Raw genomic sequence first — 17,775 nt, forward strand, 5'->3', positions numbered from 1 at the left:
TAGAGGAGGATGGAAGTAGCATCATATAAATGCAAGTTCCATTATGCTACATTGTCAAACCTCATCCAAACTGCTATCTAAACTATCTAAAACCATCTCTCTAAACTTCAGAGCAGCTAGATTTTATGTTTTTATGATATCCTGTAGTACTGTTTTGAAGCACTAAATAGTTTTAATGCACTCTACTTAAGTACCTGTTTGTTGACTAGGGTTCATGCCATTTACTCACTCTGGATAAGATAAGTGTCTGCTAATTGTCAAATATTATTTTGGGTCATGCACATAAACCTTTGTTGCATTTTCCTCGCAATGGTGTTTCACAACGGCTTTAAATAAAGTTCAAGTAATGTGTAATTATTAGTTAAAGTTAAAACAAGATAGTATGGCATGGCCTTGCTGTCTAATCTTTAGCTATAATTACTTAGTTACTGTATGTACAGTGATAGGAATTCTTCCTTTAAAACAGCACAAACCTATCCTAAAATGATCCTTCTAATCAGATGTTAACCAGCTGTTATTAGACAAACAACAATTTCAACTAACAATTTCTGCATAGGGTTATGTAATTATACACTGTCGACAGGGGACGGGGGACGGGGGACGGGGGGGCAGGACGTACCTCCTGGGTATGGTAACGAATATGATAATGTATGCAAAAAACATCAGTATATAAACAACAGTATTTCCTGGTAAGATACTGATGTATTTTGCCCTGCTGTGCTTTGTTTCCTTCTAAACACTACTGTACATAGATGAAATGTGTTCTGATTGCCATTCAGTCAGTGCTCTGACTTTGTAAAGGCGTCCCTGGGGGGTATGGGAATGTTGCGTGAGCGACAGATATAAAGAAAAAAAGATGTCAATGGCGTAATGCCGGAGAACATTAAGCGCTGGATTATTGTTATGAGCCGCTGGATAATCAATACAATATTGTGAAAAATAATATGGTGATACTCAGCTGTGTCTTTTGTTGCGCAGCCTTTCATCACACTGACAAACTGAAAGCTTGTGGGCATGTTGACTACTGTAGTGTGGTGACAGTCTGTCTCCTTTGAACAAATGGAAATAGTTATCTTTATGCATACTTCACCAATAAGAACAAAAATGCTGTGAGTGAATATCAACTATGATCCAATTCTCAACATGAGTTCTACAATGACTTTCACTTCACCAGGTATGTCTTTGGTGTGTAAATGGTTTATTGATGGTCAAAGGTGTGAGCTACGCTTGGTCTACTTTTGACTGGCCATATACGTGCATGCGTGCATACAGCACATACAGTACATACAGTACATACACACATAGACACATACGCACATACATACACTGTTCTAGATGGACTGGCCTTCAGCCAGGCCGTAAAAAGGGAAAATATCAGTTTGTTCAATTAAGCCCATACTGCTACTACTACTACTACTACTAATGATAATAATAATAATACTGTAATAAAATATTTCATAGCATATGCTCATTGTTGTTTGATGCTTTGCAGATGCTTTTGGAAGCACTAATCCTGGCCTCTTGAAAATGCTTAAACACCGAAACAGCACATAAAACCGCTTACTGCCGCCAGTGCAGTGTCAAGGCCATCCCACAGTTTAGCCATTTATCTATTACTTCCCCCTTAATAACGAGTCCCTCCAGAGCTGTGAGTGTGACTTCATCTGGAGAGAAAGAGCCTACAGTATGTTCCATGGACTGTACAAAAATAAATGGACGAAGGGAGCCGTGACGTCACCCAATGGTTTCTACAGATTCGTTTTGAAATCACAATTTCAGCTAATTCAAATCCACCATCTTGGAATTTGGAACTGAATGGAACTGGAAACAAATGCTATTGGGTGGAAGAAAGGTGGGTCTTCACTCAGCCCTAGAAGTATACCCTACCTTATCATCAATATTTTAATTAATGGGACCATCATTTACAAAAAAAGGCATATCATGATAATTGAAAGAAGACTTTAATTTTGTTTATAAACAAATGGAACAAAGTGCTGCTCTATTTTGACCGCATACCTCACCGTACACCTGACCTATTAACGAAATAATACGTAATTTATCTTTCCAGACATGCCAGGGCTACACTCTGGCTGCATGGTCACAGATATGTGGATAACTGTCTTAAGCCATTCAATCCGGGAACGCATCTACAAATGTCTTCTATATCCTAACAGGTTTCTGAAAAACGTATGTTTCTATATCATTGGTTCTCAAAACTTTTTCATGTCAAGGACCCCCAAAATGATATGTATTTGGCCGCCAACCCCCATCTCAAAATATTTAGCTCCAGGGACCCCCTGAAGCAAAGATTTGAGTTAAAAATGTAACAGTATATTCAAAGATTTGCACAAATGTTCACGATTTGTCAAAAATAGCAGATCTACAAGCTCATATGAGCTTGTATATCTGCTATTTTTGAAAAGCCCAAAGTATAAAATAATGGTTATAGCTAAAATCTAAAATGACACAGATGTGTTCCCCGCATTGAATGGGTTAAACCAATACAACATGGCATGTACAAAGCACAACGTGGAAAACCATCGATGTGGATGGTTCAAATTTGACTGCATGGACAGATCAGTTTTGTTTTATTTTACCCGAAACACCAATGATGCTAAATTAACATGCATGATATGCACACAGACTGTAGCTATCTGCAAAGCCCTGACTCAAAGCCAATCTAAGAAGCCGTTTTGCTGACGCAATAGGTTAATTAAAAAGGGTGCAATTGATATGGTTGGTGAAGTGTTAAGTCACTATGAGAAGACCGGTTGTGGAGCTATTAAATCAGGAGCCATTGTTGGATAACACAGCAACAAGAAGAATTGGAGGGTAGAGGTTTATCAAGGGGTGTTTAATTACAATCTGCTCACTTATTTGAAGACAGCAGAAAGTATATGGGAAGGAAATATTATAATAAATAAAATAAAAATTAAATTCATTAATACATCTGCTACATGCATGGGGTATGCCCATATATGGGCATAACAGTTGAATCGGCGGCTCTGCACAACGGCTCGTGACAACCGAATCTCAACGCCGGGGACACACATGACAAGTTTGAAGTCGGACAGACGGGCGGTTCTCGAGATACCTGAACGACGACACACACACACACACACACACACACACACACACACACACACACACACACACACACACACACACACACACACACACACACACACACACACACACACACACACACACACACACACACACGGACAGACAGAGATTGCAAGAATTTAAAGTAGGATAATAATAATAATAATAGTAAGAGCAGCAACAACAATATCTGCACATGAAGCAACTTGGTTTCTTCGGACCATGTTTTAGTGATGCTAGCTGTCCACCATTTTGCCATTACTTATGCAGGAGCACAACACTGTCTTTATGTCTTCAATGGTGGACAGAACTTCATTCAGTCACAGCTTTGTGGCATTATCACATCAGGATACGTTTGATTAAGTGTCCTGGTTGTACAGTACTTGATTTGTGTCCAACTATTGTCATAAATAGCCAGGTTTTCCAGCGGTTCATGTTCATGAGGCTCAAAATCGAACCCACCATTGGTTATGTGCACAGCGTTTCACTTGATGTTACCCAATAAGAATACAGAATCTCAACAAAAGACACTGCTGTCTAATGAACATATTGACCGGAGAGAGGAGAAAGAGGCAGAGGAGAAATCAGCAGGGGCAGTGCGGGCGGGGCTTCAAAGCCACTGTAGCTTCAGGGAACATCAATTTTTTGAGGGGCATGAGGCCAAACCGAGGGGGTACGGCAGCCATGGCCTTCACGAAATTCAAAAGAATAGAGAAGAGTAATGTAACACCTAGAATTCAAATGGACCAGCGTTTGACTGGGAGCTTGTCTGAGCTGTGTTTTTGTGTGTGTGTGTGTGTGTGTGTGTGTGTGTCACTTACCGTTCACCTGCAGTGTGTGCATCTGTGAAAGTTGTTCGTATCCGTCGGCATAGCAACTATAGTTTCCCATGTGAGTGGTGGTCACCTTGGTGATGTACAATGAACCATCATCTCCAAAATCCTATGAGAGAGAGAGAGAGAGAAACAGAGGGGGAGAGGGAGAGAGGGAGAGAGAGAGAGAGAGAGAGAGAGAGAGAGAGAGAGAGAGAGAGAGAGAGAGAGAGAGAGAGAGAGAGAGAGAGAGAAAGAGAGAGAGAGAGAGTAATGTCAGAATGACTTGTAGTACAATTGTCCGTACTGAAGCAGAGGTGATGGATTCACATTGAGCTGAATGCATAGTGTGGATATGAATGATGAGCAAGTGAAAACATCCCATAACAGCTTAGGTAATGAAAGGACTTTGGCCATGGTCGAAAAAACACATTGTGAAGCAAACCTATTTTTATCTAAATAAAAAGGTGAATCATTTATGTGCCAAAGGGGAAATATATTGCAGTGGAAACTTAATGAAAAACTGATTGCAGAGGAACTTTATGAGGTTAAAACGGACCAATGCTACCAGTACTACAATTCATCAGGGCTTCAACATGCACCAACCCACATTCCTGAATCCAAAGTGCATGTGATACAGTAAAATATACAATAGATACAGAGTGATAGACCTGCTAGATGGAGAGCAGTAAGCATTAAGATAATTATCATTTTGTGGCCTTTCTAATGCAAAAAAGCAAAGAAAGAAAGAACTGTGGTTGAGGCTGAACACATTCGTGATGCGAGTGAAGAGCAAATGCAAGCATAATTAATTCATGCCTGTTATAGTCACTAAACAATGAAACACTAAAATGAGTGCTTTACAAGAAAAACAGAAAGCAACAACAAAATCATCGATAGAAGCCGCAAAGCTAATGAGTCTGCAGACGTATTGTTGGAATAGTTTGGTGGAACAACACCTTGTTAAAGAGTAAACCTATTGTTAACCCCTCTCTACAGAATAGTATTTATAAGAATGTCTGGCATCAACAAGGACCCTGTTCAATACTTTCAAACGTACAGCAGCACTCAGGAAATGAAATGATTGTTCCTGCACCTATTTTTGTTTTGAAATTTTTTCAACACCCACAGTTCTCACAAATTCAACTGTGTACTGTTGCACAGTAATTCAAAAACAGCACTGAACACTGCAAAATCCTGACTGGTAATTTAACTGATAGTTATGGACCGTAAGGGTCCACCTTTGCAAGAGACACTCAGAATGTGCGGTGCATATTGCATAATGGATGGATTTTAGAATGGATTTTCTTCTTCTTTCTTTTTGAACATATCATCTCTTTATTTAAAGAGTGTAAAGGTTTCCTTTCTTTATCGGTTGTGCTTTTAGCGGTGCCATCATGGTTGTTTGTTACGGAGCGTTCCTCTTGTGTGCATTGACTCTGACAGTTGCAAGAGTCAGCTGTCAAGACCATCTCTGAGTGTTTAGGTCACAGGGAAGAAAATACACAGTTGTCTGAGAAGCTCTTTCAGAGAATGTGAAGGATGAAAAGAATGATTAGAACTGGAGGGAGCCTTTACTATCAAGCAGCTATTAGCAGTCAAACCATGTGTTTGCTGCTCAGGCCTTGGGCCTTTCTTCTCACAGATAAACTATGATGTTCAGCCAGTGTGTCTACAGGTCTTGTGTGTGTGTATGTTGTTTTCTGTAGTGGTGGCGGGGAAGGGGGGGTGAGGGTTCGATGGTGCATTGATTCCCTCTGGGCTGGGAGCATATTGTGTCACCTTTTAAATGAAAAATGAAGGAGGGGCAGAAATTAAACTCGCTGGGCAGAACAAACTGCTACATAAACTGTCAACGAGCTTCTCCACACACACACACACACACACACACACACACACACACACACACACACACACACACACACACACACACACACACACACACACACACACACACACACACACACACACACACACACACACACACACACACACACACACACACACACACACACACACAACCCCGAATACACACTTGCACATACACACCCATGTAAACTCCCGAATGCATTCACACACCCGCGTAAACTCCTCCATGCAAGCACACACATTCGCACTGACACACACACACACACACACACACACATGCGCTCATGCACACTCACACTCACACACAGGCAGGACGTGGTAAGGGCAGGTTTAAAGATATAGAATACATTTAAAGCTGTATTTAAAGATACCTGTAGAAGAGAAAGACCAATTCTCATGTATTCTATTGTATGTATGTATGTATGTATGTATGTATGTATGTATGTATGTATGTATGTATGTATGTATGTATGTATGTATGTATGTATACAGTACGTACATTCGTATGTACGTACATACTGTACGTACTTACTTAAGTACGTACTGTAAGTTCGTACGTACGTACCAATCATCTAATATATCTATCTAGTGTATGTGGGTCTCAGTAGCTTTGCGGTGTGTTTCTGGTGGTGAATGTAAACAACACAATACAGTGAAACAACAGTCAGTCTGCTGAGCGACAGTAAACCTACCTGAGACGGGATCTGTAGAGAAGAAAACAGTGAAACCACACATTATACAAAGCATTGTTCAGGTTTCCCAAAGACAATTTAAAGCACATTTCTATCACTTCCAGCACATTGCAAATTCAGCAAGTACTGTCCATTTAACAACTGTTCTAATAGCTATTAACTATTAAATACATTCGAGCAATTCTTTTGAAAGCTTTGCTTATAACTTAGTTTCAGATTTCTTATACACATCTCAGACACCCTCACATGGTCTCTCAACACCAACTGTCTCCTGAAGAAAGTACAGCAGATAGTTTACTTCTGAGCAAGAGATAGTTTTTGAGTACCAAAGCTCTTGTGAACTTCTATTGCTGTAGCATTGAGAGTGTTCTGACAGGCTGTATCACAGGTTTGGCAACTTGACTGCTCAGAACTGCAGACTGCTACAAAGACCTGGCACATTGGCACAGAATTACCATAACTTTATAGCATTTACACCTCTCACACACACAAAAGGAAAGTCTGGCTGTCTGTCTAAACAGCTTGGCATGATGATGATGTCGACGATGATGCAACACCCAGGTAACAGTCAACCTGCTGGAATTATGGTAAGCTGCTTTGTGAGAATAGAGACGGAAGCTCCACTGTGTTCTATTATATTAAACACCAGAGCACCAGTCTCACGGACTCTCAATTCATTACATTAACACAGTCCACCTTGTTGGCCTGTCTGTCTTTCTACCCCCCTGTAAACACCTGATGACAGACATGCAACTCCTATTACGTGTATTTTACTGTTGTTATGCAAGTAGATTTCAGTTTGCTCCTGGGTTGATCTGCATTCACAATATCCACATGACTGACACCCACCGAAAGTCTAATTTAAAACCCACAGAGCCGAACATCACAGAACAGCCAGTTCACCGCACAGGGTGTTGGGAGAGGCGATGCAGGAAGGTCCGTTTACAGTGTCATTGGTAGAGATGCAACAGCATGCAATGATTTCACGTCTTAAAGGCATACTGCGGTGAACCTCACATCCAGGAGCTGTCGTCCATGAGCATTTTACTTCATGTGCACTACATTACTGTTGCACTGATGCTCCACTACTGAGAGGCATTAGAAAGGAGAAAATATATTGTTTAAAGCAAATTTTCAGCCAAGATGCTATGAATGATGTGGCAAAGGTAGTTTATTTATAATATTGTATCAGAATAAATGTATTCATTTTTATTTACAACATTTGTAGTGTTTGTAGCAACAGAGTTTTTCAGGCACTTTTGTGTGCCAACAGTATATACCAACTGTATAATTCTGTTTGTCTGTACAGTAGACATGAACTAGACATAGGCCTGAAGTTTGAGGGCGGCAAACTGGTGCACTCAACTGACAACTACTCAGTGCAATGTTTTCTTCTAACTTCATGCAGAGCTGCAAGTGAAATATCCCATCAACACCAAGACTCCCAAATACGGTTAGATGAAATCATCACCATGGATGCTCAAAGGTTTGACTATTGACACATAGAAAACAGTTATGTCTGTCTTCCCCTTTATTTGGAGAACCACATAGACTGGATAGGGTGCACAAGCCGATATTAAAATGGCAATGTAAAATGAAAGTTACTATTTTGTGATGGGTCGTCTCTGTTCATTAGGCCCATTTATATAGTCCATTAGCGCCAGCTGTGCAGATTCTGCTGCTGTGTTAAACTTGTGAACTCATCGATTGTACTGCTGATAAATCTTAATGCTTACTGGCCTCCATCTAGAGGCCATAGAGTCTAATAAGGCTGTGACATCCCTGTCCTATCTTTAGCTATCAATATAAGTAACAGTTTGGGAACAAAGCCACACAAATTGCAATGTTCAGTCATAAAACCCCAGTATACATGAGAAATCTAAATCTAAATCATCCACACACTGACAAACTGTCTCCTTGTGGTAAGTTGTGGTCATGTCCACTAGTGACGTCTAGGCTACTACTTCACCAATAAGTGCAATGTGCTTCATATTAATATTGTTGGTGTAACATATCCATGCTGGATTCCAGAGTATGCGAGGAAGAAGCCAATAGAGTGGAAGCTATCCGTCCCGCTTATGGGACGGTACAGTAGCTCGGCAGTAGCCAAAGAATCGAGCACAAGCTGCTATCCGTCCGACAGCTGCAGACAGGAAACAACACCGAAATATACTGAGATGTACTGAGATATAACGTGGTGAACGTCACGTCGTCAGCTTGTAATTTTGCGTACTTTGCGGGACACATCGTACCTGTGTACTTTGATGTGAAAATGCGGGCCTGCTATACAAAATGTGTACATGTTGGCAGGTCTGCTATGGTGCTTCGCTGTCTTTGATGGTGTTTCCTATGGTGCTCCCTATGGTGTTCATTATGTCTGATGACATTTCTCATTATTGTCTCCGCCAGGCCGAAAGGCATGGCGAGAGAGTATGTTTTCCACCCCGTCCGTCCGTCCGTGTGTCCGTGTGTCCGTCCATCCATCTGTCTGTGAACAGCTAATCTCAGGCACCGTTGGCCCGGTCGCTGCGAAACTGTGCACACACACTCCCTGGCCAATTCAGAACCTCTGCCCCAAATTTTTCACATGGGCCTGTTATAGCGCCACCAGGAGGCCGATTTGTGCAAAACCCATTTACTCCTACAGATTTCATCCAAACGTCATGCAAATCGGTACACAGTATCTCTATAGTCATGTGATCAACACGGATCTGTCCGATTTTCCATATTCCATCCTCATTGGCTAAGGTTGGCTTCCAAAATTTGCAGGATTGGTCCGTTTTGAACAAAATGCCTCAAATCATGAACGCAGCTTGCGCTTTCCGTGCAATTTCACATGCACATTGCACTAGGCCGAGGACAAAATGCCACCCTTTTCACATTGGCCTGTTATAGCGCCACCAGCAGGTATAATTTAGCAAAACACATTTTTGGAACAAAATGCCTGAAATCATGAATGCAAGGTCCGATTGCCGTGAAAGGCCCAAGAAGAAATGGCACCCTTTTCACATTGGCCTATTATAGCGCCACCAGGAGGCCACAAGAACCTACCTAACCTGGCGGAGACCTGTGCTCCGAGGAGCACTTTTTCTAGTATATATTTTTATTTGAACAGAAATTGCTTAATACTGTATGTTTCCCAATATTCATTCTAAATAATGTGCTGCATTATAGCGTGGTAACTGTGTTATAGTGTGGTAGCTGGGTTAGAGTGTGGTATCTGTGCTATAATGTGATAGCTGTATTAAGCATGGTAGCTCTGTTATGGGGCATAGCAGTGGCGGCCATTTTGTGGCCATAGAGATTTCTGAAAATATTTACATAAATTATTTTAAGCCTGGAACCAAGCCATCCAGGCTCCTGGTGAATCATGACCATAAAACATTTGAGTCTGTGTCAAAACATATTTGATATAGGGTATTTATTAAATATAGTATGTACTGTAATATCATTAAATATTCATATATATTTTGACACAGAATCAAATGTTTTATGGTCATGATTCAACAGGAGCCTGGATAGCTTGGTTCCAGGCCTAAAATAATTTATATAAATCTGGGAACAAAATAATGGGTTTTCTATCTGTGCCACCACAAAATAGCCGCCACTGCTATGCGCTATAACAAGGTAACTGTGTTATAGCATGGCTGCTGTTTTATAGCATGGTAGCGAGAACCTGTGTTATAACTAGGTAGTTGTGTTATAGCGTGGTATATGTGTTATAATGTGGTAGCTGCCATTATAGGTATCGGTGTTATAAATTGTGTTATACATTAAGACTGAATGGGTATACTCCACCACTTTTCAGTCCAGAAAATACCAACAAGTCAGTTGTCAGTAGCAGCACACCATGCCCACCCAGTTTGCATGTTTCCCCAAAACGGGCCCCTAATGTTAAATTAGCGGCTTTAATGGATCTCCCTTTATCTTCTGCAACACTGTGGGCATAATTATGCATCACACACTCTTCTTCATCAGCAATAACATAGAGAGGTGAGTCGAGGTGGAGGAGACAAAGTTTGTGTATCTCTCTAATGCATTTATTTCTAGTTCCTCTGTCTGGGGGCAACACATGCACACTCATGGATGGACACGTGTGTGCGCGCGCACACGTGTCCACGCACACACGCACGCACGCACGCACGCACACACACACACGCACACGCACACGCACACGCACTTGGAAAACTATGTCCTTCCTCTAGAGTTCAACACCTTCATCTGTATTCTGTCTCTGTCTGTGTTGTCCCCGGTTGACACACAGACAATCTGTACTACTGTCACACAACACTACAGGCAACAAGCCCTTCTATCCGATAACAAAACACAGACACACAACACTACAGACTACATCACCTCCTCTCTGATAACAACACAGGGTCAATGGCCTCTTTGAATCCATGAATGTACCAATACAAAACAATAATGTGATTTTATTTTTATTCAATAGTTTTTTATAAAAGAAAAGAAAACAAATCATTCCATTTTCCCACTGGGTCCTTAATGGTGTTTGGTGTGTTTGAGGAGTTTTAGACTTAAAAGCTCTTGCAGAAAGTTATAAATGAACCTTTAGCATTGACGCCGCAAGAAAACATTCTGACAGCAAGGTTATGAAGGATAATACAGACTCTCAGAGAGCAGACACTGATGATTTTGTCCATCTGTCCGTCTATATAGGACCACGTACTTCCTTGAGACACTTGAACAGTTCTTTCCCTGAAGCAGTGAGATCACTGCCACTCACTGACAAATATCTAGGATTATGACCCAAACACACTGGCAATATCTATCAGTGGTGGAAAGTAACTAAGTACATTTACTTAAGTAATGTGGTCCAATTTCCATTACTTTTACTTCTACTCCACTACATTTTGGATCCAAATATTGTACTTTTACTCCATTACATTTATTTGAAAATTGTAGTTACTAGTTTGTAGATTTTGATTATTATTACAAAACATACATTAGCCACTTCAGCCCTGTATACATTTCGGCCATTTGAAAATAGCCGATCGACAAACTCACAATGCGTCGCATTGTGAACATTTCAAAACTTGAAATGGGACATTACTTTTGGTACTTCAAGTACATTTTGATGCCAAGACTTTTGTACTTTTACTCGACTACATTTTGAATTCCGGCCTTTTACTTGTAACAGAGTATTTTCCATATTGCAGTATTGATACTTTTACTTAAGTAAAACATTTGAGTACTTTTTCCACCACTGATATCTATCCATCTATAGACCACATTATCAACAGATGAACACAAAAAAGACAGACACAAAGGAAGGTAATCAAAGTGTTCTTACATTAATGTCTTCCAGGTCCAGGCTGTTGAGGAGCTGCTGGTTGCGTTTCCAGCGTATGGGAGGTCTCTGCTCTCCCTGGATGGCACAAGTCAGGACGGCACTCTGACCCACGGTTACTGTGGTGACACTAAACTTCTGATCCTCTGGAAGGGTCAGCTTGAACATTTCTGTTGAGGAGACAAAAACAACAAAATTCATCAGAGACGTTTCAGCTTCAGAAAGAGCAGTTGCGCTTCGGGAACCAAAGCTGAAATAACCAGATCTGTTTTTTATTTTATATGAAAACTTTCATTGTGAGTGACGTCTCTTGGATTCCGAGCAGTTCGTCCAAATTTCAAACTAATGCCTGATTTACACTTGGTTGTTGTGCGTGAGTGTCACACACCAAAAATAGCCCACAACGACTCGCACTGTGACACGTTATGAGCTTGTACAGTAGATCTGCCATTTCTGGTGTGGGCATCCATGCACAAGTATACAAGTAAAGTATAAATCAAACCTTCATTTGACCATCTAGGACATGGGTTCCCAAACTTTTGAGCCCGCGACCCCAAAATAATGCGGAAATTGACTCGCGACCCCACCTAAATCTGGAGGTCATTTATGCACATAAACTTGCACGTTCGGTGCGCATTTGTAATGTATTAAAATGGTAAAATGTACCATTTGTAATCATTTTTAGATTGTATTTCATCCATTCTGTTGAATTTAAAGTAAAATTTTAAGTTTTTTATGACCCAAAATAATTTCGCAACCCCACCCCAAGTGGGGTCGCGACCCTAACTTTGGGAACCCCTGATCTAGGATGCCCACTCTGACCCTTGCACTCCTATTTGTTAGGAGTCCTAATTGTCTTGGCGTACTGGGGACACTTACAATAGATACATTTGTACAGATTGTTTTAATTAAGGCTGAACAGTGAAGAGTGGTTCAATTAGTCGTTGTTGTGTTTTGCTGTATACGACTCAAGCACTTTTAAAGCACTTTGTAAAATAATGAGAACGAATGAGGTGTCGTGTCGAAGTAAATAGCTTGGGTAATTAATCAAACAATGCTATCACACTACCCTAAACTACTACCATACATTATTCTACATTACGAACCTGTCCATCAGAGGACTACTCACCTCTGATACTTTAGTTAGGAAATTACTGAAAATGTGTGTGCACGGTTTGATTTGGTCATTCATTTTTATTGCCAGTGGGGATATGTTTTTATCCCTGCTTATGGTCAGACTGAAATAGGGGCATTAGCTTTTGAAGATTGTCTGGTATATTTGATAATTATGTTTCATAATATCACAATTTAACTATTTAATACAAAAATACATTTTAATTATATTAAACCTGGCATTTCGGCCTGGACCGCTGGTGTAGCGGTCCAGGCACCTAGGCTCAGTGTAGCCTGACAGCGTGTTGCGGGGTCTAACTCCCCATCTCTCTCTCTACATTTCTTGTCAGCCTACTGTCCTATCGAATAAAGGCATAAAAAGCCCCAAAGCAAAAAAAAGAAAAGCTGCCATTTCTATAACATTTTTTAAATTCAAAAAGCTGATCTAATCTCACAATGCGTTGCATTGCGACGTATCCCCCCATTCCCTCTGTTTATTTTACAAATTGATCCCTGCATGTGTGAAACATCATTTGCTAAAAGCTGAAATACTTTTAACTTCTAGTACCCTACACTCTGGGTGTTAAAAGCTTGCTAGCACTTCTGTTGTTTTCCCATTGGAAGTAGCAAGCCAGCACAGTGAAGAGAGACTGTTTTCCCTGTGGGGACACAGCTAGGGTCAGATACAGTTTAAGATAAAAAAGCACACATTTGTTTATACAGGTTTAATATAGGATTAGATAAAACACATCAATGCATTATAAGTTCCAAACGGTATTGACCAAGGGGCATTTTGCCTGCAGTGTGGCAGAACACACAATTCCTGCAATTAATTAAAATAAAAGCATCCAGAAAAGGATATACAGTAAAGTCTCTGAATGCAGCAGCAGCAAAATTCTCTATCTACAGTATTGTAATGGTAGAAAAAGAACATGATTGATGACCCTATCTCTGGTCAGTTGTGGGGGGACATGGAGCAAAAGAATGAACAATGAAAATCACACACACATCACACCAGTGGTGTAAAGTAACTAAGTACATTTACTTAAGTACTGTACTTGAGTAACATTTTGACCGATTTGTACTTAACTTGAGTATTTCCAATTTTCAGTACTTTTACTTCTACTCCACTACATCTCAGAGGCAAATATTGTACTTTTACTCCACTACAATTATTTAAAAAATGTAATTACTAGTTACTTGAACTGTAGATTTTGATTATTATCACAAAACATACATTAACCACAAGCTCACAATGCGTCACGACACATTGTGAGCTGGTAGATCTGCTATTTTCAAAAGATCTTTATACATTTTAAAACTTGTGAAATGGGACATTCTGCATAATGAGTACTTTCTACTTTTGGTACTTTAAGTAGGCTACATTTTGATACTAATACCTTTTTAATTCTGGACTTTTACTTACTTTACATTTGAGTACTTTTTACACCACTGCATCACACACATATATAGGCACGACTGATTAGAACGCCCTGCTGCTTCGCTGTGCTCTGCAAAAACATGGAGAACATTATTCACTTGTGAATAATATAACTGCACTTTGCCACCAAGCCACTGTGGTGCGCCGTAGAGCACTGTGTGAACTGATCAGCACGCGAGAAGCAAACGGAGGACAAACGTGGAGGAGATATTATGCATCAGCTAACTTACTTATTTATAACCGCCCCTGACGTTAATTATTATAGAAGACTGCCACGACACTGAGATCATAACTCAAACCTTGCAAAGGACTTATATGCGTTAGATTTTGTCTGTGGTTAAATCTGCAACCTGACCTCAAGTTCTCCCCATAAGGAGTGACTAATAGCCTTCAGGTGGGACCTGTCTACACAGAGACCAGTGACCAGGGGTCAGCTCGGTGCTAATGTACCTACATGCAACCTTGAGATGTAGGTCAGATGTTCTCCTAGGAAGCGCCTGGATTTGATGGAGCATGACTAAAGAGATTATGTTTAGCCTATCACCAGCAGGAAACATTCAGCCAGAATGCCCACAACAGCATGTGTGTGTGTGTGTGTGTGTGTGTGTGTGTGTGTGTGTGTGTGTGTGTGTGTGTGTGTGTGTGTGTGTGTGTGTGTGTGTGTGTGTGTGTGTGTGTGTGTGTGTGTGTGTGTGTTTGTTTGTATGTGTGCACGTACAGCAGGTTAAAGGGGTTGATATGTACAAATGACACTTCTCAGCGTCCTGTGCTGTTATGCAATGTTCCTGTGTGAGAGTGCTTTTTAATCTCCCTCTTGGGGTAATGAGCAGCGCTGCAAAAGGAAGCCTCAATTTGTTCTGCTCCTGGGGGCATGAAATACAAAAAAGCTAATGAAAATGGAAGGCCAGCAAATGGTGTTAGCTCACTGCAGCCCAGAGAATCTCCACGAAGAAGGGCTTCAAATTACCCTGGACCTCTGGTGGTCCTTTTAGTGGAAGCCTGAGAATGCATTTGAACCTTCCCATTCAATTGAATGTGTCCCCTATGTTGGCTGTCTTTGAACTGTGAACGTGGCTAACGCAGCAGGTTTCTGCCATTCACACATGACGACTGAAATCTCTTTAAAACACAATCAAACCTATACAGTCAGGACCAGGATTTGAGTAACTGAAGGTTTGAAAAAAGGTTGTTTTCTTAGGGGAGTCTGGGTGATTTAATGGGGAAAACACATCTCTGGCTAAACAGGGTGCTCCAATGAACACGATTGCCAGTGTTCACGGGTGGGAAGCTGTCATGGGAGTGTGTCATTGTCGCTGTACGACACCTCCTGATCGGCCGAGGTGGGAGGTCTTGGTCTTGATGGCATTCGTCGGAACAGGATCTGAAGGTCCGGAGGGCACTTGCCTGGAATGCCTTGTGTGGGACGAAGAGAGTGTGGATATCTGACGTGGGAGATGACCTGTTCGTGAGAGGCGGCTATTCGTGGCTACAGTGGAATCAGTACCGCTCTACGGGGCTGAGACATAGAAACTCACAGCACAGCGGCAAAAGTGGACCTCTACAGAGGCCTTCCACGGGTCACGGGACAAGATTAGAGAGAGAAGGATAAGGCTGGCTGGGCACTGCATCAGGCACCCGGAACTGGCTGCGAGAACATTGACACTGTGGGAGCCAAGGCGCATGCTAGGAGGGGAAAGAGGCGCAAATTATTTTGTTCCAGGGACCCCCCCCCCGCCCCAGAAACAAAGATTTGAGTTACAATTGTTCGCTTTAAAAATCAAAAATATATATTTCAAAAATAGCAGATCTACAAGCTCATGCGTTCTCAGATTGAATGGGTTAACAGTAGTTTTAGTTGATTACTGATGAATGATTTTAGCCATTGAACTCAGAGGTTCCACTAAATGTATTTTAATGTCTCTCCTAGAGGGCCTATGTTATTGTAATCTCTCAAGAACAGATTCAGAGCTGCACTACTGAATCTGTTGGGAGCCCCTTTCAGAACGTGTGAGCGTTGGCCTACAAGTGGGCGTGCTTTCAGATCAGGAAGCAGGCCGCGCTTTACCCAATCAAATGTAGTGGGCGGGATTTACATCTGTGCGTTCGCTTCCCACTGGAAACAAACCCAAACTCATTTAACAGTAGTGTCCTCGGAGCCGACAAAACCACGGAAAGTTAGTAACATTTTAACTTGTTCTTTCATCATAGAAACAAGTGGGCTTATAACAAAACGATCCATGTTCTTTAGGAGAAATATTGTTAGTGTTCCATGGAGAAATATTGTTAGAGGGAATGAATACATCGGAAGTGGAGGGCTGAGGGCAGAGACCATACGCTGGTTTCCAGTCATCGTGGGTCTATTTAATCACTCCCCCCAGAGTGAAATGCAAAAGTGAAAAGCGCTGGGGGCGCTGTTTTTCCTTTTTATTTGACGATGGGTTCCCAGATTGATGTTATTGTAGCACAGTACTTTGAGAACCTCACAAAATTGCATTAGACTTCTTCTACCTGTATGAGTAGTGACACATAAACCTTCTTGATTCTTCTTTATTCTTGATTCGATATTTTCTGTATACTTTGCCAGTTCTCAGCTCTTTGCGTTTTGTTATATTAAGGCATTAAGAGGTTCCCCATTTTGCACTCGCATGAAAGCTTTGTATTAATTGTCCATGATTTGTACATATCATTTTAAGATCAAATCTATAAAAGAGGATTTAATTGACCAGATTATCCGGTTATAAAAAGGAGACAGCTGCTCCTTAATTAACAACTCTCTTTCATTGGCTGAAGATAAAATGTGTTGTTTCTGCCTCTAGGAGAGAGGAACTCCTGTCACAACAGTAAGCCATCATTTCCATTGATCCTGAAAGAGATCATGGAAATTGCATGGGATTAAATAGATACACGAAACATATAATAACCAATTTCAAGGCAATGTGAAAGCCCCTGGGACAGTGGGACTGTGATCTTCTACCATGTTGGATCAATAAAGAATGTTGTGTGTGTGTGTGTGTGTGTGTGTGTGTGTGTGTGTGTGTGTGTGTGTGTGTGTGTGTGTGTGTGTGTGTGTGTGTGTGTGTGTGTGTGCGCGTGTGCGTGTGCGTGTGTGTGTGTGTGTGACAAAGACACACGTAACAACACTCAGACTGCGTGAGCTGTGCTTTGAAGAGAATAGCGTAGATTGTACCCTGTGGAATCACAGAGAACACAGGCTCTCTGCTTCTGCGGAGCCTCATTAAAACTTAATTCAAACTATTGAGTTTGCAACACATTTCCCTCATTTTATTTTGTGGAAAGGGGAACTTGGTTATGTTGAAAATAATTTTCCTCAACCAAACGTTTCTGTGCTAATATACATTATGTATGATTGATTGGCTCATCGTTCACTTCAGTGAAATGAAGCAATTAAGAACAAGGATTTCATGAAGCATATTA

The 17,775-nt window shown here is 41.1% G+C and overlaps 1 protein-coding gene across 1 annotated transcript in view; it reads right to left on the reverse strand.

Annotated features, from left to right (window-relative positions):
* The window catches only part of fstl5 (follistatin-like 5), a 149,595-nt gene that overhangs the window by 38,222 nt on the left and 93,598 nt on the right, over positions 1–17,775 (reverse strand). The window contains exons 7-8 of the mRNA XM_084041998.1: positions 11,790–11,956; positions 3,927–4,047 (exon numbers count right to left, since the gene is read on the reverse strand). Of these exons, the coding sequence (XP_083898124.1) occupies positions 3,927–4,047; positions 11,790–11,956 (288 nt within the window). The remainder of the gene's footprint in view (positions 1–3,926; positions 4,048–11,789; positions 11,957–17,775) is intronic.

Source organism: Gymnoscopelus microlampas, assembly GCF_963454915.1.
Source record: "Gymnoscopelus microlampas genome assembly, chromosome: 18".
NCBI classification, from domain to species: Eukaryota; Metazoa; Chordata; class Actinopteri; order Myctophiformes; family Myctophidae; genus Gymnoscopelus; species Gymnoscopelus microlampas.